This window comes from Mesocricetus auratus, unplaced genomic scaffold, assembly GCF_017639785.1.
Source record: "Mesocricetus auratus isolate SY011 unplaced genomic scaffold, BCM_Maur_2.0 Super-Scaffold_100025, whole genome shotgun sequence".
Lineage (NCBI taxonomy): Eukaryota > Metazoa > Chordata > Mammalia > Rodentia > Cricetidae > Mesocricetus > Mesocricetus auratus.
In genome coordinates, this window is record NW_024429206.1 from 1,165,934 (window position 1) to 1,189,187 (window position 23,254).

Below are 23,254 nucleotides of genomic sequence, written 5' to 3' on the forward strand. Positions count from 1 at the left end.
ATTTCTCTGTGTAGCCTTGGCTGTTCTGGAACTTGCTTTGTAGACTAGGTTGGCCTTGAACTCATAGAGATCCTCATGCCTCTGTCTCCTATATGCTGGGATTAAAGGTGTGTATAACAGCTAATCCGGCATAAAGGTCTATCCCCCTTATCTCTTGTAGTTCTTAATGTAGTGCATCTCATAGGTACCTCCTAAGTTAACTTTAGATTGGAACCTGGCATAGTGATCTTTGACAAATGAGCCATTAATAAACATGAAATTCTCTTGCTACTGAAGTCTTCTACTATGTGAAGAAAGCAGAACTAAGTTGCCATAGACAGAGACCAAATCCCTAGACGGTTCGGGTGGCAGACATGTTAGTGAATCCCAATGGTGGTGGTAGATGACTGCACATTGATGACTTCTACAGCTAAGACCAGTTAAAATTCCCTGCTGAGCATCATACAAAGAACCATGTGAGTCATGAACAAAACACGAGTGTTCCAACATCAAATTATGGAATATTTATTATTAAAATAAAGAATACATGTAATATAACATAAGCAAATACATCTAATTCATATAGTATTCTAAATAGAACTCAAATAATATAAAATAGTAAAACAGAGGAGATATTTAGGAGACAGATTTTTCTCAGCTGTGAATAGATTGAAGGAGGTGTCAACTCATGCTTCTCTTGGTTTATTCTCGGTGGTTTGATTCCTTTGTTGAAGAATTCTGCTATATCCTTATGGACAGGATGCAAACAAAGTTGTAACAAATCCAGTCAATATTTTGAGAAAGAGTTTTCAGAAAAAAATACCGTGACAATAAGGGAAGAAAGAGGTCATATGTGGTTACAGGGATTCTAGTCTCTAATGAGGGAAAAAATTATGGACAGCTAGCTAAACGAGTTGGTCCAGATGGGGCCTTGGACAGCCTTTAGCAGTTGTCCCTTGTGCAGGACAGTGTGGTGTTCAATGGTCTTGCATCAAGAGGTTGTTCCATAGTTACTGTTGAAGGAAAAATATGTTATTTTAGTACAAATATCCTCTCAGACACTAGACTTACCTCAGTTCTTATTGAAATAGTTTCGAATACTTTCTAAAAAAACTAGACAAACACCATCGAGCAAAGAAATGTCAGGAATATGAAGATGAAAGAACTAAAGATGTATGACTTCAAGATGTGAATCTCATCTCCATTCTAGATAGTGAATTATTAACTAGTAGCCTGCTGTAGACCCCTGAGTATGCATGATGCTACCTGCTGACTTCAAAGAAATTTACTACACTCAGTGTATGATTTCAGAAATTTATTGTGTAATATGTCTTATTTAAACCATGTAGCAAGGTTTTGTTTTTGACATTTGATCTGTATTTGTGAGAAGCAAGTAGGGTCACTGAATATTTTCAAAGTAGCAACACAGTAAATAGTGGCCCAGGGCTTTGTTCTTCATAATGTTTGATGTTTTGATCAAGTAATTTTTTTCTCAAATATCCTAGTTCTTTCATTTATTTCAAAGAACTGTGCCCTCTTGTGTAGTCCCATGAACCACCAGGAGGTTAAAAGATAACACATGAGTGTAGTGACCAACTCACAGAGGATTCCCCTGGGTGTATGGATTATGCACATGCTTAGACTCCATTTTCAGTTTTGATTGAAAAAAGTTTAGTCATAAAATGGTATGTTCTCATGATTCCATCGGATTAGCAGCTACCTGGGTTTATGGATGTTTTAGTGAAGACATGTGCTTCATGCCAGTCTTTCATGTCCTTCTCTTCTGTCTTAGTATTTATGGCTCTCAATGTAGAAAGATGCTGTCAGAGTCACAAACCCACAGCGACTGCAATTTATTCTGCCACTAATTTATTCTGAAATCTTGGGTGCTGCACAAAACCTTACAAAGTTGTTCTTAATTTTCAGAGGTAGTATTATGGCAGTTGTGGTTATTGCTAGATTTTATAAAACATTTAAGACTTACTGTAGTAAATCTTCTACTTTAATATGATAAATGTGTTCCCATGTATCATAAGCTTCCCTACATGGAGTACAGTGCTTGGAGAAATGCTAGATGCTCAATAAATATTTTCAGTGGTGTATAGCAACTTATTTGAAATAAAACAAACCAAAATATGGGACATGTTTTTCATATATTTTGTTAGGATTAAAGGATTAATACCACATGAAAATTTTTCATGTTGAATTACTGAAAACAGAAATGAAAAGATGACAAAAATTTCATATTATAAGAATAAACACTGTCAATGCAATCGTGGTCAGGGAAGGAGAGCTCAGACTCGAGTGGAGTTGAAGGGAGAACCTGACAGGTGATGTGAGGCAGAGTTCACAGGTCAAGCCCATTGTGCCCGTCTTCATCCAGAAGGCAGCCTCTTTGCTTCATCCAGTGGAAAAGACAAGAATGTGTTTTCCTCTCAGGCTTGCCTTGTATCTATCAATAAAACCTAAATGGGGTATTATTTTCTCTAAAAGAGAAATCTTCCCAGCATTCTCTTCCCTAGTCATGGGGTATCTACTGATTCTTCCACTTAGAGAAAGGATTTGAAAGTGTTGTATTCTTTGAAAACAATCTGGCCACAGAAGAAAAAACCCAAAACGATGCTTACCAGAACTGTAGCAGACAGTTCACCATCTTCACCAGTGTCCATGACGGTCCTTCCAAAACGTCCAGTGTTTGGTCCTGGTGTGTCCAGACGAACATAGTCAGGGCCTCGCCGAAAAATCCAGTTGATCAAAGAACATCTTCTTCTAACTGTTTTCTCTGAATCTAAAAAGAATGAAGGTCATTATTTGTAGTACTTTGTTGATGACCCAACATGGGTCTATAATGCTTACTTAAACAAGCTGCATATATCAAATAATTTTAAAGCAAGCAGAAGAGATATGGCATAGAAGATGTGGGAAATTTTACCGAATATCTTACTGCTGGTCACTTGTCTTTTCTGTATTTACCCTTTACATGAACTCACCTCTCTGTTCAAGGTACTAGGCAGCAGAGTCTTGACTCTGGGAACCAATACTAAGTCAGTTACTCAAAGCTCCAAATAAGTGTGTTTCCCTTGGAATGGACTTAGAAGTCAGAAAATTAGTAATGGGTGATAGGGAGAAATTTAAAGGCAGAGGAAATAGAATACAGTGTTATAAAGGGTTTCAGGAAGTCGGATTTTTATATTTGTCATCCCTACCCCCAGCAATCTGACCTCAGCTACTGTAGAGTATGGTCTGCCTTAATCTCTGGTTTAAGCTGTAGTGTTGGTTGATGGGCAAGTCTGATTCACAACCCCACCCTCAGTAACCCTTAGGGTTTTTCTAGATCGTTTCCTTTTTGTTTTGTGATTGTACTACAATATACTATGGACCATGAATTCAAAGTGGCCAACAGAGGGCACCCTTGACTTCAACCTCCTTTGTGATTTAGAAAATTCTTGCATATATATCCGAGGCACATTGAGGGCTGAGCTCCCTTACATACAGGAATTCTGGGGTTCTTGCTCCTCCCTTCCTCTGTAGTCAGTGCTCCATGGCTCAGGTTCTGCTGCTCAGATTCAAAGAGCCCTCAGATGTGCTTCCTCATGGAGACACTGACCCTGAGCCTTCAGCCCTGAGTCCCCTGAAGTTCCTGCTTCTCCTCAGGGACCCCTGCCAGCCCTGTCCTCTATACCTCCAACTTCCTCCTACTCTGTCCTCTCCCCAAACCTGCAGCCCCAATCCCTTTATCACCTCTTCCTGCTTCTAGACTGGAACCCAAATGCTCCTCCTCCCCCTGCTGCCCCTCTTTCTACTCTGACTCCTCTCAGTGACAACTCCCTATGTGACCGCCCTCCCCCACCTGCACTCAGGATGTTCCCTCTGGAATTCCTCTCCCTAATTTCAGGTGACACAGTGATTTGCCCCTCCAGTGACCACACACATATGGTCCCCCAAAAGACCCCTGCTTGCCTCTGCCCCCTCTGGGAGGGTGCTAGGGTAGAGAGTGTCCTCCTGGACCATTTTCCCTGCTCCCTCCAGTGTCTTGATAACAGGAAACAATGGTTGGGCTATTTCTCCTTTCATCCCTTTTGCATACATAAGAGAGTTCAGTCAATTTACTCAAATCAATGGATTATCCTGGCACGATCTTTGTCTCATTGTGTCCTCCACTCTTACAAATGGGAGCTTGAAAGAGTCAGGCAGTGGCCACACAGCATGCAGACTTAACCCAATTGGCAGATACTAGGACTCTGGTGATTAGATGCTGTCCCTTCCCAGAACCCTGCCTGGGACTACCAGAAGGGACATGAGGACCACCAGAGTAGTGACATTATGATTCACTGCCTCCTGGAAGGCATGGAGACATTTTCTAATAATGTAGTTAACTTTGACAGACTCCATGAGATTACTCAGCAAATGGATGAGAACCCAGCACTTTTTCTTAACTGAATTCATGAGGCCATGACTCAGTATACCTGCCTTGACCTGGCCGCTCCAGCAGGGGCCACGGTTACTGCCTTCTCAGTTACTTCCCAATCAATTTTAGACATTTGGACAGGCGGGGGACAGGGACCTCAAAAAGATTGAAGATGGCCCCCAAACCCCAACTCAGGAGATATTAGGACATTGGTGACATGTTTTTAGGCTCAGTACTCAGGACACAGAGGCAGGTGGATCTCCATTAAAAAGAGAAAACCTGGTCAGGAAAAGCTAAACAAACCAAATCAACCAAGCAAACAAAACAAGACAAAAGAAATAAAGAAACTCAGAGACACTGATTTCAAAAGGAACACACAAATTAATAGGAATCCAGTTTCACTTTCCAAATGTATCTAGACAAATATAACTTTGTATCAATAGGAAACAGGCTATTCTTTCTCTCTTATTTAAAAATGTGATCAGATGGCTTTACATTTGTTGGGGAAAGAGATTTCTCTTACTGGGGTCTTTTGTTTTCTCTGACTTTCACATTATTGGTGGAAAATGGGAACAGAATAACTAAAGATCCTGTAAAATTAAAACCTTGAAGGAAGGCAAGAGACTCACGGCTCTGGTCTTTGGGTGGGTCCTTGGGCTTCAGGATGAACAGTCCTAGCTTATGTGGGGACTGCAGCTCCTGGATGGCCTTGTTGATATCAAGATAATCAGTGTAATCTCTTGGCCCCACTGCCACATAGGTAGAATTTCGAAGGTCACTCATTCTGATGGCATATGGGTTCTCATGCCCTGTGTAGAGAAAATGCTAAATATAGATTAATGCTAACAGTGATGATGGATCAACAGACCTTTTGGAGGACGTAAACACACAGGGAAAAGAGCTGCAGGTCTCCTCTGGCTCCTGGAGTCGTCAGGGAAGGGACTCTAGAGAAGCAGGTGTCCAAACATGGACTTTTAAGTTTTAGAGACTAAAATTCGAACATGTTGCCTTGCTACATATGAACACTGGAGATCTGCTAGAGCCTTCTAGCTCTAGATTAATCATTTAGTCATGTGTCCCCTCATGTCAAGAGTTATCATCAAAGAAGAGAATATGAATTTCTTGTTGGTTCCTATCTCTTCAATAATAGGATAGCTCTGATCAATATTTTCTCCAACATGATTCCTGACAGGTTCATAGGGACAGCTCAGTTCCCTTGGTAAGTTCTGAAGCTGCCTTCTATAGTGCAGTGGAGTGGTTTTCCTTATGCTTTCCTTCCACTGCTTCCACCAGACAACATCCAGTGAAAAATAACAGGAATCAAGAAACACAGAAGCCTCAGGAGGCCACACTGACAAGACAGAAGACCATGCACTGTCTTGTCACCATTTCCATGTATAATCCTTTCTTCATCGTTTCATGCTCTTAATTACTTCCTGTAAAAGAATTCTCAAATGTCCTGTATGACAGATGGCTTTCACTTTTTACAGGAAGTCTCCTTTATTCCTTTCTTGTTACTCCCTGATGAAATTTGGAAGCTCTTACTTTTCCCTTCCTTGTAACACAGATGCAATACATTTTGGACAACAACTACACCAACAATGTTTTTCAACAGCAATGATCAGAGTCCAGGAAACTCCTATAGACAGATGAAGTAACATGCACACGTGTGGAAAGATAACGGTTAATGAAAACATGAGAACTGTGTTTGCCTTCAGAAGAAGCCTGTGCTGGTTGGTGCTGTGTCTACTTCACACAAGCTAGAGTCATTTGGGAAGAAGGATTCTCAATTGACAAATAGTCTTAATGTATCTTGCTGAAGGCAAATCTGTGATTCAATTTCTAAATGGTGATTATCTGTGAGCTGCATGGTTTGGGTCCTGGGACACTCTATAGGGGCTGTGAGGGAATGTAGTAAAGACTGACACAGAGACACATACAGTAAAGTTAGGGAATTTTCTAACCCTGCATGACTTGGACCCTAGGATGTTTGTTAGGTACAGCACAGGAATGGGGGTTAGCTATTCTCCCAGGAGGCCTCTGTAGGTGACCACTTTCAAGCTGTAAATGCATCGCAGGAGGAAGCTGCAGTTGCTAGTTTTGCACACCCTGGTCAATCTTTCAGAAACACTTGTATCAGACTCCCAAGAAAATCTGTACCATTTCCCTTGATCCTGTACATAGAAATAGACAGCTTGCTGAATATCCCATGTATCCAAGTTTTGGAATCCCCAACATGGTCATAGCCTTGTCCAGATGCACACTCAGGATTTCCCTCGTTCAGTGATTCCTCTGCTCCCTACATGATTGTTATGGGAGGGCCCATCCAGTGTGGGTGGTGCCTCCCTTGTGCTGATAGTCCTTGATGTTGTCACGCTATAACAAGAAGACCAAACAAAGCAATGTAGACCAAACAAAGTAAACAATAACCCGCCATGGCCTCTGCCTCAGCTCCTGTGCCAGGGCCACACCTTGTTTGAGTTCTTGCACTGACTTCTCAGCAGTGGACTGTTAAGAGGAAAATGAAAGACCCTTTCTTCTCCAAGTTGATTTTGGTCAAGGTGTTTTATCACAGCAATATATATCCTAACTAAAACAGAGCCACCATGGTTGACAGGTTATGAGGAAACCTCAAGCCAGACATGGTGCACAATGATGTTCTGTGTCTTGATGTCAAGATGACATTTTATAAAGTTAATAAACATATTAAAATAAATATAATTCCAGTTTCTGTCTTCTCTTTGCTGTGCATGTCTTGGGTACAACTTGTACTTTTAGATTGACCAGATATTGCTGCATGCAGAGATCTCACAGTATGCATCAATACATTGCCAGCCAGTCAGAGACTAAGTGTTTGTAGGGTCCACACCTCCAATTGGTATGTCTACAATACAATTTCTATACCTAAGGTCAGGTATCTTCTTGGGAGAGTAGGAAGAAAGCTTGTGAGAGCCAGAGAACCAGGAGCTGTTCTAGGAGATCATGTCTTCAGTGTATGAGAGGAAAGCTGCACACATGGATCTCATCAATATAATTGCCTAACCGAGTCTTAAGGAGTGGCAGCACCAATTGACTGCCACTGTAGATGGGGTAAATATCACAAGCACCTACCCTTAGATGGAGAGCTAAAGATAGTCAATGACTACTCAGAGGGAGAATCAGATTTCCCCTTGGATGAACCAAGCAAAAGATGGTTCCTGTGAAACACACAGCCATATGAGTAACACTAAATTTACTTTTTTCTCCCAGTCCTACACACACCTACACACCTACACACACACACACACACACACACAAACACACACGTATGCATGTGTGCATACACACAAACACAAAACTAAAGTCAATTTTAAAAGGTCACGAAATTTAAGGGTAGTGAGGAGGGTGCAGGAAGAGATGAAGGGGCCAGATGAAGGGATGGAAATGATGTAAATATACTGTTCATGTATGAGGTTCTCAAATGGATATAAATTTAAACAGATATCATCATATTCTTGGATGAGGGAAAGACTCACTAAGAGTTGTAAACATTGTTTAGATGTGTGAAAGAACATTTCATATGATGTTTTCTTTTATGAGTACTTAGCATAAGAAAATCAATGAAAACTTTAACAATCCAGGGTTACAAAGTTTTAACTCAGTCAAGTCTCCTTAGGTCCCTGAGATGCTTACCCAGGAGTGGGCTTGGTGTTTCTTCCTGGCTAGAAGAGAACCACAGTTGATAATCTTCCTCAGCATTCTGGAAAGCAGAAGAACCAAAAGTCATACTGTAGTTTTCCCAGTTCACAGTTGAAGTACATGTTTTCTTTCCTATTCTTCATCTCTAAAACTGAAATATATTGAGGAAGGCAAGAATTCTGGTCTATGTAATAGGAGGCTGTCGGTGAAAATTAACAGTGGTGAGTCCTTGCTCCCTCTGAGAATCTGCAGAGAAACCAAGTTCCTGCCTTCTCATTTCTGGTAGAACAGAATTGTCAATGCAACTTATATTCTTTCTGCTACATTTTTTGTGACACTGGGAATAAGAAGCCACTGCATGCCCTGTCTCCAAGCAACAAAAGTGTCTCTGTCATCTACGTTCCTATAGGCTTTGGAGAATGCTGTGTGTGCCATAACATGTTCCTGTCCGGACAACTTATTACCACAGTGACACATGTCTATGATGACGGAGCAACACTACACTTAGTAGCCTGGGACCACAACCACTAAGGTACGGGAGTCAAAGCCTGGAGGACTAGAACAATAAGTCAGCATTTGACCTTCATTCAGAGAATTCCCACCCTACAGACAGAAAGGACAAGTGTCTAACCTTGATAATGACCCAGAAGCAGAAAACAAGATCCACAACAGATTTACAGCTGACAGCTCTGGGATCCATTTGAAACAAACAAATATAAATTACGTATCATCTACTGAATTATGTCAGAGTCCACATGAGATACCAAAGACAAATGCACTAAGTAGGGTTATGGCTTATTAATAACTTACTTTTGATTCAAAATTGAAAATAATGACCTTTCATGATATTATGAAAATATTCATATTATGATAATATTCATATATTATGATAATATTCATGGTATCATTCATGATATAATAAGTGCAGTCTTACAAATGTATGTGTATTCACACACAAACACACACTAAAATGGAATGAATGAATGACCTATATTTGGGATTATTTTCCAAGTATGCTTCTCTATTTACCAGTTATTTCATGTTTCATCTACTAGATTCTTGGTACAAGTATTCAAAGGATATAGTTCTAGAGATAAATTCTGGTTGAAATTGTATATCAAACCTTCCATGCTCCAAATTATTGATTCACAAATACGTCTTTAAGGAATAAATCAGTATCAAAAATGTCTACATGACAAAGAAAATATGGGAAAATGGCACCAAAATATATTTAGTGGTTTATAATATCTACTTTATATCATGTTCATTGGATGTATACACACATTTACAAATAATTCATTACATATGCATTTTAATGTGCATGTATATATATACATATGTGTATGTATTTTCATGTGAACACAGTGTTTATTGTGGTGTAATGGTACAAATGTACTTCACATGATGATCTTTGATACCAAATTCACTGGAGAATACAAGAGCAACGACCATATTTAGACTAATGTAACATGTTAACTAACTTTACTTCTGAAAGTTGAAGATGAAAATTTTTCATACGTAGAGTAATCATGTATCTGGCAGCAATGTTTTTACACTTATTTAAATATTAATGATCACAAAAGATGTTGAATTAATAAAGAATTTTCAAGTCTCTTACAGGTATTCCCAGCAATGGTCGTAACTTTTTTGATGATATCATTCACTGTGTCCAGGCGTGCTGCTTTTACAGTGAATGACTATAGAAAACAGAGAAAAATGTTACTAATTAATAATGTTCATGAGGCATCTATTTGATAGCTATTTAATCAAACATTTTCTACATCCATCATGTAACCAAAGCTCAGTTCAGTTAATGGCAAAGTAAAACACATATAACAGTAGAAATATGAGTATGATTTTCCTTTGCTTTATATAACCTGAGGGCAGTAATAGGGATTGTAGTCTAATATGTATCTCTTTAAAGATTAGGAACAGTCAAAATATAATAAGATGCGCACTGGTGAATTGGATTATGGCTCATAGTAAAACTCTCAAGCCCCATTACACAAAATAGAATCCCAGAGTATACATGGTAGAAAGAGAGCAGCAATTGTGGCTGTCTTCTGAATTATACACCATGCACACATATAGGCATGCATGTGTATCAAGGTTGAACAATGGGATTATATTTTCAAAGAGACACAGCCTCTGATGGTCAGCTGAGTCAGCTTTCACAGTGGGAGGGTGTTCATTTGAAGAGATGGAGAAACATTTCCTTGTTTTCACAAAATGTGTTTATAAAACTGATTTATTTCATTGCATATCATGTACTCAGTTCTCATAAACTCATATGAAATGCCACAGAATTTAAAACAACAACAGTATGCAGTGGTGATTTCTCTGCACCTGGCTTCATTCTTAGTTTGTTTGGCTTGGGATCTATTGAGGTGATGAATGTATGAATACAGAGTGAAAGTTTGTCATTAAAGTTCTATGGTAGGCGATATCTACTACACTTTATAATTAGAAACCGTCCACAGAAAGAGAAAGATACGTCCAGAACATTGCTATTATACACAACACTCAGTGGACAAGAAAGCTAACTATGCTTACAGGTTTTTTTAGTCAGGTGGATCTGCACTTGCAGGCATAACCTCTGGAAAACAGCATATAGAGAAGAGAAACAGCAGTAATGACCCTCTCTATAAAGAGTGAACAGTGCTGAAGGGAAACACTTTCAGAATGTAGCTGTCTAACATTAATTTTGTGACAATGAACATGATGCACAATACAGGCTAAAAATAAAACTACGCCAATGAATCACCTTCTATTGAAGTCGTTGTGCAGTGGGGTCCCAGACACTCTGCAATATTAGGCTATTTTCATATTGTTTTTGGTGACAATTAAAAAATGAAAGGCAAATACCTATTTCTGAAGATACTGCATATTTCAGACATAAAGTGAAAGGGAAATGAAGCTGGCATTGATTTGGAAATTCATGCTTATTGTCTAAATCTAGTAATACTTGAGTTTGGGATACCTGATACTGGAAGACAACATCAATCTTCAGTTTAATCAAGGTGTGAACCCTGTAATCCACAATAATGTCTATCCTGGCAAGATAGGGTACTGGCGCAACCACATCTAAATAAAATTGACTTCATAAGATAATAAGGTGATTTTCTGTACACACACAAACACACACACACACACACACACACACACACACGCAAATGCTAAGCATAAAAGAATTTGCCATTACTGAAATCCAGCAGGAAGGAAAGTGCTTTCTTTCAGGAAGGTCTGCTCACCCCTGCCTCCCAGCTTTCTTGTACTAACTCAGGTGATAGCATTCTCCTCGCTATTGGACAGGATATACTTTTAATTCCCCCATTTGTCTCCTTTATTGCTATGTTGTCCAGTTTAGAGTTTGTATAGAACTAAGTACATAGAGTATTTACCATATTATGTTCACCATGAATATATTAGTTACCACGTCACACTGTTAAAACTTACAACCTCAGTTCTATGTATTTATATACAAAATCTAGAACATATGAGTCTCTTTATAGTCCCTCTAATTCAATAACTCCTGATGGTCTCATAGAAACGAAGACCTCCAGATTACCAACTCTTACATAACAGATAAGTGCAATACCTCACCCATCAGCAGACTTTTTTCTGGAAATAGAATAGTACTGAAGTAATGGATGGCAAAGGAATTTCGATGGGAAATTGAATTACATAATAGAGGTGTACCTCAGTTGAAGGGCTATTGTCTAGCATATGTGAAAGCCTGTGTTTATTTTCAACACTGCTCACATAATACACACACAAACATACAGGCACACACAAAAATCCACAACACGCAATCAAATGTTATTTTCAAGTCACAGATGAACTATATTTATAAAAATAATTTTATTACCCTTGAGAGATGCATTAGCATGTAAGATAAGAGAGCCACTGTGCACTTAACAGATCACACATATGCACAGATGCACACACAGACACACACACTCACACACTATTAACAAGGTGAGTAGAGATATGTCATTCATTGTAGTTTTTTAAACTTCTATATATGTTTATAACTATGCTCACATGAATTTTTAAGAAAATATTTAAAAGATGGAAGAAATAAATAATCGGTATCTTTAGAAGTTATGGCAGTTAAGATAAACGTGTAATTACAATGAGAAATATCGGCAAAAGTATTTTGTAAATACACGTCTCTCAATTGAAGTCACCAGGCACATTATTTGTTAAACATAGTGTACTGTAGCTAATATGGATCAATCCTGCCTGATAGTAACTAATACTCTTTTACATAGGCAAAACCATATTTGTATGTATGAAAATATTTTTCAGGCAGTACTACATAAATGTTCAATCTCTCTCTTTGATGCCATCCTGTTGTCAGTTATCAACCTTATCTTTAAATTTCCTCCTGCTTCCCCTCCCTTGCCCCTTTAATCCCCCAGTCAGCTTCACACAATGATAATATTGGTCTTTTGTGAACATACAGTGTTCCAGCTTGGGATGTCCTCTGTGAGTATCTCAAGTGTGATACTCTTTCCACTGTCTTTCTGCTTATGTTCATCAATGGATCTGGTCAAATCAATAAAAGAGAACATAAAAAAGTGAAATTGTCTCATTGCTTATTTTCATGGCAATAAAGGATATAGTATCAAATTTTTAATTTTAAATGTAGACTCAGTAGTAATTTTTGCAAAACAGGGCATGTTCTATGAGATATTGGGGTGCTCTAAACTGGGGTAATATGTGACAATTTGGTATCAGATTTTGCTCTGAAAACATTAGTTCCACCATTAGAGGGCTCAGGAATATTCAAGGTTCAAAACCAAGAAGCAGTATTTCCTTCGAGTGTACATAGTAAAGTAACTTGTATTGATAATGAATTAATATTATGTTCCAGAATACAGTTTTATCCAACATAAAATTTGGAGAATGATTTTAGCCAGTCGTTCCTCCAAGTTGGAAAAGTGACAAACTCCCAAAATATCTAGGAAACATTAGCAAGAAGATAATTGCAGATGGTCTAAGCCTGATGCAAAAATGAAATAACCAAAAAGGAAATGAAAGACCAACATTTCTGATGAACATAATTGCTAAAGTTATTAATAAAATAATTGCAAAGAAAATTCAATAACACAGATAGATTTTGCATTATGTTCAAGCTGACAATATCATCCCAGAGATGGAAGAAAGGGTCACATATGTAAGTTAAAAAATGTAATCCAATACAAACATGGACTAAAGGACAGAAAATGATCACCCCATTTGATTCACAAAACACCTTTGAGAAAATAAAGCATCTATATATGATAAATGTCTTAGAGCGAACAGGAATAGAAGGAATATATTTCAACATTATAAAGGCAATATACAGGGAACCCACAGTCAAAGTAATTCTAGAAAGAGAAGAAACTCCCCACGTTTGTGCTAAAATTGGAAGCAAGACAAGTTCAGTCGTCTCAGTTTTCCTCAATATATATATATATTTTATAATACTAGTTAGGGTAATAAAACCAGTTAAGGAGGTGAAGGAGATACAAACAAGAAAGGAAGAAATCAAGACATATTTATTTCCAGATGATATAATTCTATGCAGAAAAACCTAGAGCACACAAATATTCCTAAAGCTGATAAGTATTCAGAAAAGTAACAGGACACCAAACACAACAGTCAATATCCTTTTTATATACCAATGACAAACACAAGAAAAGAAATGAAGAACCCAATTGCATTCTCAATAATCACATAAAATTTAACTAAACTTTGAATAGATCTGGCCAAAGAACTCATACATTTGTGAATGAAAACTTAAAACCACTGAAAAAAGTAAATGAGAATACCAGCACATAGAACGACCCCCCATACTAATGGATTGGCAGGGTTACATTGTGAAAATAGCTATGCATCATGTTTGTAATGCATTTGCCTTCAAAATACCAAGAATAAATTTCACAGAAATTAAAAGTCATTCTTGAATTTCATGTGGAATACAAATCACTGAGGATATCCAGAACAAAACCAAATATTAAGCATCATCAAAACAACAAACATGCTGCTGGTATCACCACAACAGATCCCAAGTTATGCTGCAGTGCAATTATACATACAATATCGTACTGTCTTAAAAACAGTCACTCATTAAATGGATAGAACTTATGTCTTCATGTGAACCCACAGTCCAATAGTGAGGTGATTTTCTTCTTTAAATTAGTTAATAAGCTTGCTTCATTTGTCAATCCCAGATCCTCTCCCTCCCCTCCTCCCCTTCCCCCTGCCAACTCCCCCAACCTCCCATCCATTCTCCACTCTACTCTCCAGGGAGGGTGAGGCCCGTCATGGGGCATCTCCAAAGTCTGTCATATTGTTCAGGTCAGGGCCTAGGCCCTCCCCGATGTGTCCAGGTTGAGAGAGCATCCCTCCATGTAGAATGGATACCTGAAGTCCATTTGGATGCCAGGGATAAATACTGATCTAGTACATGAGGTCCCAAAGCTTGCCAAGGTCTCCAGTGAGGTGATTTTTGACAAAGAAGCCAGCCATACATACACATTGGAGAAGATACACCATCTTCAATAAATAGTGCAGTTGAACTGAGTTGCTACATGTAGACAAATGAAATTTGGTCCTTGTCTCTCAGCCTACACAAAACTCCCCAATGCCCTGCATCTTATAGATGAGAAGTTAAAAAATATATGCAAACTCATTGACACAGGAAAGCACTTTCTGAACAGAGTGCCAATAGCGCAGACATAAAAACCAGCGACTCATAATTGAGACTCATGAAACCGAGAAGTTTCTGCACAGTGAAAGTCAGAATGATTTGGGCAAAGAGGCAGCCTACAGAGTGGGAACTGTCTTCATCAGTTGTCACAGGGCCAGTGTCTAGACTACAAAGAACTAAAATATAAGATAAAATAAACAAAAGGAAATGACCAAACAAAAATGGGGGTATAAGACAAAAAGAGCTCTCCAAAGATGTCATACAAAGAAAAGCACTTTTAAATTTTAACATTAGCCAACTAAAAAAATAAAATTTAAATGTATTTTGAGTTCCATTTTACTTCAATCAAGAGGGCTTAGATAAAAACTTCAAATGATGGGAAATGCTAATGCAAATGTTGGAAAATGGGGACATTTATTCGCTCCTGATGGGAATGCAAACGTATTTGCCTACTATGGAAATTGGTGTGTAAGTAGCTCAAAAAGAAAGAAATAAACCTACCACATGATCTAACTATACTATTCTTTCATATAAACCCGGCAGGCCCCATGGCAGGGAATAATTGGCCAATACAAAACACACTCAACAGTAATTTTGTGGATTTTGTTTCATTTTACTTCGTTTTGATAATTTGCCTTAATTGCCATTTGTTTGTTTTGATTTTATTGATGTAGTAGGGTGTGCATATCTATTTTGGCTAAAGTGATTGTTTCTTGGTATTTGGTTGAACAAACCATACAGTTTTGAAAGAGAAAAAGGACATAAAGCTGAGTATGTAGGGAGAATCTGGGGGAAAATGGAGGAGAAAACATGACCAAAATGTATTATTATGAAATAGGACATGATGTTTGATCAATAAAGAAAATGCTGGATCTGGGAAGAGGTGGGGAGGTAAATTTTTCAATCATATACTAAAAAACTTGAAATTCTCAATGATATAGAAAGAAAACTGTGAAGAGACTAAGGTGTTGGACAGCAGAGAATCTTATTCTTTCAACACGAAAAAAGAAGTAAAAGCTGTAATTACAAGTAAGTTACCTCTGAAGCACAGTCCACCACTCTCTCTTTTTGACTGAGGAACTGCAATATAAAAAGTAAGAACTTAAGGTAAGTGAAGTATTAATTGTTAGATTTTAGGGTATGTATCATGACCAAAATATTATTGTCCCTTAGTTACCAATATGGACAAAGACCTAAGAAGTCTCCTCATGTTAGGGTTTCTGTTAGAACTTGTCCTTTATTGGTTACCTTGCAGTGATGGCAAGCCACAGTGTGATCAAAGCTATGTAATCCCAGGCAGTAAGGCAGCTTCTCTAGGTTTCAGGTTCCCACAGTTAAAGGGGTGACTGTCTCAAAGCAGTCTCACTGTGGAGTAGTTTTCCAAATACAAAAACATATTGTTTGTATGAAATTACATCATACTTCAGGAACTTTAAATATGGATGGAAGACTTGACTTAAAAACAATATAACTTAGAAAAACAGCAGACACATTATTTTACTTCTTTAGGCAAATCGCAGAAACAGATTATGTTAAATAGTTTATGATGTATTCATTCTTCACATACTAATACTCACACCAAGATCAATTTACATGCCGTATGCTGTATTCCTGATCACCTGTAAGCTACTTTATTACGGATCTTAGTACTGGTAATAAAATTTATTTATTTATTTATTTATTTATTTATTTATTTATTTAACTTTTTACACATATTACCATCTCCCTTCGGCTCCCCAGGCAGGGTAAGGCCTTCCATGAGGGATTTTCAGAGTCTGTCATATAATCCCGGGCAGGGCCTAGATCCTCCCCTTGTGTCCAGGCTGAGAGAGCATCCCTCCATGTAGAATAGGCTCCCGGAGTCCATTTGTATGCCAGGAATAAATACCAATCTACTTTCTACGTTCCCATAAGAATAAAATGTTTTGAGAATAAACTTGTACCTAACTTTCTTCCAAGTGGGTTGAATTCCATACAGCATATAATTGATTCAGAGTGACACTCTATGTTCACTTCCAATAGTGGTCGCTAACAGGATTATGCTAGGAACACCTTCCTTGTCATAAATTATCCCTAAATTAGTTCACAACTCCCATTCTTCTCCTACACTCCACTCCATATTTCCTTTATGCATTCAATGACTGAATATTTAATTTCTTGCCTCGTTTTGGAAGTTGTGACTCATGATGTGAGTTAATTTTTTTTCCATACAGGGTTTCTCTATATTGTCCTGAAACTCACTCTGCAGACCAGGCTGGCCGTGAACTCACAGATATCTGCCTGCCTCTGCTTTTTGAGTGCTTGGTTTAAAGGTGTGTGCCCACCAATGCCCAGAGCTGTGAGTTAATTCACGTACTTTTGTGTTGCAGTACAAAGTCATTTTCAGAGGGTTACATGGAGGTGGAGCTGTCAATTCATGGAGGAAGTTTGTTTAATTTTCTAAGTAACTCCCAGGCTTCTTTTTTCCCAAGGCTATCACATAATTTGTTTGAATTACCAGCTGTTTCTCCAATTTCCACCAGTGTTATAGAGTAGACCTAGTTCATCTGATGTGTTAGACTATCCCTTTAACTCCCAAAATGTACATGTACATGGCTACTACATCTAACTATACCATGTGTTGCAAGTGAAATAATAGCAATATGAAATGCAATGGGTGACAGGTATGTTTCCAATGGCAAAAATTCAGTTATAGTTGTATACAACCCAACCGTACATATAGAAAGATGATATTCACAATTTAAGAAAAATTCTTAAACTCTCTCTCAGACACTTCAAACACTTTTAATGTAAACTGCTTTATGAATTGTCAAAACTGAAAAAGAATCAGAAATTAAAAAGCTAGTAGGTGATTCTGATATGAAAAAGATATGCAGGTTACATCACATTTATGAACATCTCACTAAAAAGGTCTGTAAATACTTTCTTCAGGTCAACAACTGAAGCAGCATTTCATAAGGTTACAAAACATGGAGACATGTGTGCTAGGTGACTGAATTCAGATGAGAGCTGAGGTCTGAGCAGAAGAGAGAATGAGAAAGGGTGGGTATCAAATGCACAGGATGAACTTCTCTTGTGGAAATGAGAGCAAGCGCTGCTGTGTCGTTGTCCAGAGCAGCAGGTCTGGTCAAAGAATTCGATTGAGTGCAACGGTTCTCCTGGAGAGCTTCCCAATACATGGAGATCTTCCATATTTAACTCCAGCCTGAGAGTGTGAACTAGGTAATAACGTATGTCAGACAAGTCACCTCTGACCCTGATGGTGTAATGACACCAGCACTCCCAAGATGTCTGTAGACACTAAGACAGAAGACCTGCTAAACAGACACATAGGGATGACAGATTTTATATTGTAATTATATTCTTATATAAGAACACAATGTTCATTTTGGTGTATAAGAGGAAATTTTCAAAACTGCTTGCCTACTCAATAGTATTAAAACACATATTTAGGTAGTTTTAATGCCCAGATAAAATCAGATTATGATTGGAATAAGAAGATGGCAAGGAGGGGAATTACCTGCTCACTCGAATTCTTTCCACAATACCTTAGACCCCTCTCATCACTGACACAGAGGAGCTTGAGATCATGACTGACGAACCTTGGATACGTATCATACGATTGACACTAGCATTACCAACTATTGATCCATTTAGACTTTTTATGGTGGTAATTCTCGGGAGTAAATAATAGGTAAGCGAGTGCCAAAGCATCAGGTTAGAAAGACCTGACAGTGTGTTTGTAACCAGATAAAACTGATTTCTGTCCTTAAATGTTTTAGTAAAAAAAATTTCCATTGACATTTTCCATTTATGTTGGACAATATGAAGTCGACGGTGTCATTCCACAGTCAGCTCACGCCAGCACAAGACCAAGCTATGGGTCTTACCGAAAGGTGGCCACAAAATTCTCCATGGGCCATCCCAGGAGAATGGATTTCCTGGCCCGACTGGGGCCTACAAAGTCGGTGACCACACACTCCCCCATCCACAGGGTACTCAGTGGGATGATGTATTTTATCTTAAAGTTTATCTTACACCTAAAAGAGAATTAAAGAACATTTATTAGTTTGCTTCTGAAACAAAGGACCAGTGGGGTTAACAGAAAGTCCTAATTCTTCCTTCTCCAGACGAAGTAGGACTCTCCCATCTCTGTTACTGCAAACACAGCTCAGCAAATGGACAAATGCACCTTAAGAAAGCATAGGTTGATAAAAGCCTTCCTAGGGTAGGTTCTGAATGCATCTTTTCCATGCTTACAAACATGCATGGCCTGTATATTCAGGATGTCGAATGCTGCATATAAATTATACTGTGTAGTTGAAACAGTGCTTTGGAATTTTTCATAGGGAAATCTCATTAAAAAACTCTTATTTTAATAAAATATTTCTTAAAATTTACTAAGTAAACTGTGTTAATGCAAAGGACACACACTCTGTTCTTACTGGACACTTGCCTCTTCTGAAAAACCTTTGAAAATATTTAATCTCTAAATAACATCATGTGACCTCTATCTGCCCCACTTTCTAGATCAGGAATTGTCATAACGGTTAATAGCCCAAGGTAACATAGACACTTTTTGGAGCCTGGCAATCTAATACTCAATTATAGCTCAGAACTGTGGGGTCTCTATGCCTTGCCATCTGCCTTGTGAAGTCTCTGGGTACACCACTCAGAAAAGTAAATCTCATGTGTGTAGCCTTGTCTCTTTTGGACAATCACCCTTTTTGTTAGTACTGTATGGTTATATTAGGAGTGAGGGTATAAATTACATAAACTTGTTACCAATAAGTACACCTACATTGGAAAGATGTAAAATTGACATGGCATTTTAGGAAACCCCTGCTCATAGGATGCCTACTGGCATCTTCCTCTTAATAACAGATCTACTTGACTATGATCATAACTTTCTAAAGTAATGGGATTACTGACATTTTCTCCTAATCACTGATGCTGCGGTAGAGTCTTGACTGGTTTTTCTACAGGAGCACAGCACAGTATAGGCCCTCAAGTGATTGTTGGATGGATAATGAGCAAAGACATTTGTAAGCAAAGAAAGGCAAACCCCTTTTGTTTTGTTTCACAGGAATGGATAGACACAATATAATCTTTGATAATCAGTAAAAAATGAGAATACTTACCGACTATTAGTCACAACCAAGAAGTCTCTGTACAAATGGAGATGACACTTCCTACTGCTACAACCTCTTCTGAGTTCCACTGGTCCATTGAACACCAGATATTGAATATTCTCCTCCCCATGTGCAACTTTCTCACTGAGAGTCTCCATTGCACTGGAGAAACTTTTCCTGGCAAGGCCAAACTCTAAGCAAACAGATAGTCAATAGTCAACAAAATAACCCAACACAAAAGTTGAGGAGTTACATGAAATTAATCATGAAGGCTCACTTCTTATAGCAGGGCTCCACTGATTAACAGTTTTTAAAAATATAGAATGGATGAGGACATTTGTAAGGACAGATTCGAGACCTGGAATTTGAAGACTAATATAGCTTGGAGGAAAAAGAATGAACAAACACATTGAGAGAAGAGAAATGGCCATATTACAAGTAGTGTATAGTAATTGTGTCTAAAACTACAGCAAGTCAATATATTTAACTCTTTAGAATCAGCCAATGGAGTAGCAAAATACAAGCCACTGAGAAAATGAAGGCAAAGACTACAATATCTGTAGAATGATAAGAATACTGGTGTCAAAAACCATGAAATGAGCCGGGCGGTGGTGGCGCACACCTTTAATCCCAGCACTCGGGAGGCAGAGGCAGGCGGATCTCTGTGAGTTTGAGGCCAGGCTGGCCCGACAGCCTCCAAAACAATACAGAAAAACCCTGTTTCGTAAAACCCCCCCAAAAGACCATGAAATTTAGAATTTTCATCAAGTATTCCCAAATCCCTAATTCTTCCAAACTATGAATATGTCAGTTGTGAGAGACATCATGTATCTGTCACTGACATCATCATCCTGAATCCCATCAGCTCCATTCTCGTCATAAAGATACTGTAAATCATAGTGATCTATCCAGTTAAAGTCACACAGATGTCACTATAGGGATGTCAGATTTGAAGAATCATATGTAGTCAACCTGCGATTGTTGTCTCAAGTGGAATTGAAAGAACGGGAAGAACTACAGCTTCAGTGAGGAAATCACCGTCCTCAGATGAGGTAAGAGGTGACTGTCGCTTGCTCCTTTGTCTCTCTGATCTTTCAGCATTTACCCCAATATTTGGCTCTAGGATTTTGTTATTAAGATCAGTTGTGATTCATGCTACATGTTTACGTTTGTATACACACCATCATATGTTTGGAGAATGTGCTTTTAGCTAATTTTCTATTTTCCATTCCTCAAGAAAAACTCACATAAATATACTACATTTACAGAGCAAGTACTGAACCAAAAGGGAAAAGGAGGGATGAAAAACAATGGTTGTCCCCCACATAGAATAATTTGGGAAATGGTGTAAACAAGTAGCTTCAATTTTGTTACATAAAAATTCAAGTGAATTAGGATGCTTGCAAAGTCATTCCTATCATAGCATTGCTCAAATTTTGGAAAATAGTTGCTGAAGTACAGCAAATAATTTTGGAAACATCAAATGATTCCTGAAAACGAGATAGTTTGTAGAACTTTGGATGAATGTGACCACTATCCAGCAATACTCGGTGGTCAAAATAGTTAAGAAAACTAGACTTAGTAGAACATAAATCTCCCCATAACTCCAACAGCCATTTTAGGAGATCGAGGAACATTTTCTTCCCATGTAGTTCAGAACATTCCTCCCCTGACATAAAATGTCTTTCTTATTTAAGGAACAGCACTGAACATGATTTCCTAAATAGTTTTTCACAAAACTAGAGCTGAAGTGTATGAATTAGTTCACACAATCTGGAGGAATCAAGAGAGGACATCTGAGATCACCAGTCCATCCTAAGGATCAAAAGTGGAGAGTAGAAAAATACCTTTTCAGCAGGGCCTGGAATGGAGAGCCTTTCAATGGCTTGAAATTCTCTTTTCTTCCTGGCACTAAACACCAAACACAGATACAGCAGTTGGCAGACCAACTACTGAAGTCTGAGGAGTCTGCAGTAGTCAAGGTGACTGATACTGTGATGTCAGAGTTCTGAGGCTCATGACATAACTGACAAAATGACATGTGCCTTGTGCTCATCTGTTTTTATCAAGATATATATTTTTAGATTAAAAACAGTTTTAGGGCTGAATAGAGATGCTATGACTACACAAATCTGCACAATAGAAATATTTCTATTCTTTCAATCAAAAGTAACCTGTAACTCCAAGCCCTAGTATTCTGTGATAATTATATATACTAGAGTACTTGTGATTGCTTACCATGCTAAAGTCTAGTCTTTTAGAATATTTAAAGAGTAGCCTATCAATTTGGTCTCTGGTCACTTTAACCTTGATTATGTTGCATCACATCAAATGGCAGAGATAGTTCCAGGATGCCTAGGAACCCTGTGTCTTGAAAAAGAAAAAAAAGTGAATTATATACTCAGTGATACTCTTTTGGAGAAATTTTTCCTGTGTGCATGGTTATTTATCACTTGAACATAGCTGTTGGTTTAGGGCTGGTTTTGAATCCACTTTCCCTCTCTAGTTGGGACCCCATCTGGCTTCGGCCTAAGCTGGCCTCTGTGTGTTGCCAGTGTCTGTGAGTTCATGTGTCCAGTCTTCCTGAAGTATTCGGGAGGCAGTGTTTCCTTGTTGTCCTCCATCCCCACTGACTCTTACTATATTTCAGCTTCCTCTTCTACCGGGATCCCTGTGCATGAGTGTGTGGACATCCCATTTATGACTGAATTTTCCAAGGTCTCTGACATTCTTCACAGTTTTCAGTTCTGGCTCTCTGTTTTTATTCCCATCTGTTACAGGACGAGTTTCTCCAGTGATAGCAAAGTAAGACACTGATCTATGAGTGGAAATGATGGAAGCTTTTTATTTTGAATTTATTTTTTTAACATCCTGTGTTGGGCCCCAGCCCCCTCGGGGTATCTCTGAGTTGCTGGTCAGCCAACAGGTGCATCCTGTTTTCTAGTCTTGACTTACTGCCCCAGCCTTGCTGCACTGACATCACCATCTAGTTGTGAAAACATGGTCCCTTCCACCTGGGGTTTTCCCACTGTGCTGTAAGTCTGTATATAAGACTGTTCCCTCTCTACAGAGGAGAGAACTCTTAGCACAAATGACTGGATGTCTTATCTTTCTTTCAGTTAAATCTCCAGGATCTCGCCTGATATATTAGACTCGGCCCTGGCTCAGGCACCACAAGTGGAGGTCCCACCGAGATCCAGAAAGAAAGAAAACCCCGAGAGATCACCCTCAAAGGTTAATGAAGGTGAATTGAAAGGGGTACCAAGTTACGGGTACCAAGTTAAATCTCCAGGCTTTCATCTGACACCAAGGTCAGGAAAGAAAGGAGAACCCAAGAGATTGTCCTTGGAGGCTTGC

General features: G+C 38.5%; 2 protein-coding genes across 2 annotated transcripts; both read right to left on the reverse strand.

Annotated features, from left to right (window-relative positions):
• Positions 1 to 543: 543 nt before the first annotated feature.
• LOC121133907 (rho GTPase-activating protein 20-like) lies at positions 544 to 9,739 on the reverse strand. Its single transcript, XM_040731103.1, has 5 exons — positions 9,684 to 9,739; positions 8,060 to 8,126; positions 5,017 to 5,196; positions 2,607 to 2,767; positions 544 to 992 (listed from the first exon to the last, which is right to left on the reverse strand). The coding sequence occupies exons 1-5, from the start codon at positions 9,723 to 9,725 to the stop codon at positions 990 to 992; spliced, it is 453 nt and encodes a 150-aa protein (XP_040587037.1). The 5' UTR covers positions 9,726 to 9,739; the 3' UTR covers positions 544 to 989.
• A 2,756-nt stretch (positions 9,740 to 12,495) lies between these two features.
• Positions 12,496 to 21,830, reverse strand: LOC121134049 (rho GTPase-activating protein 20-like). Its single transcript, XM_040731627.1, has 5 exons — positions 21,745 to 21,830; positions 19,907 to 20,090; positions 18,656 to 18,805; positions 15,804 to 15,845; positions 12,496 to 12,616 (listed from the first exon to the last, which is right to left on the reverse strand). Exons 2-5 carry the CDS (start codon positions 20,053 to 20,055, stop codon positions 12,496 to 12,498), a joined length of 462 nt encoding a protein of 153 aa, XP_040587561.1. The 5' UTR covers positions 20,056 to 20,090; positions 21,745 to 21,830.
• Between the last annotated feature and the right edge of the window lie 1,424 nt (positions 21,831 to 23,254).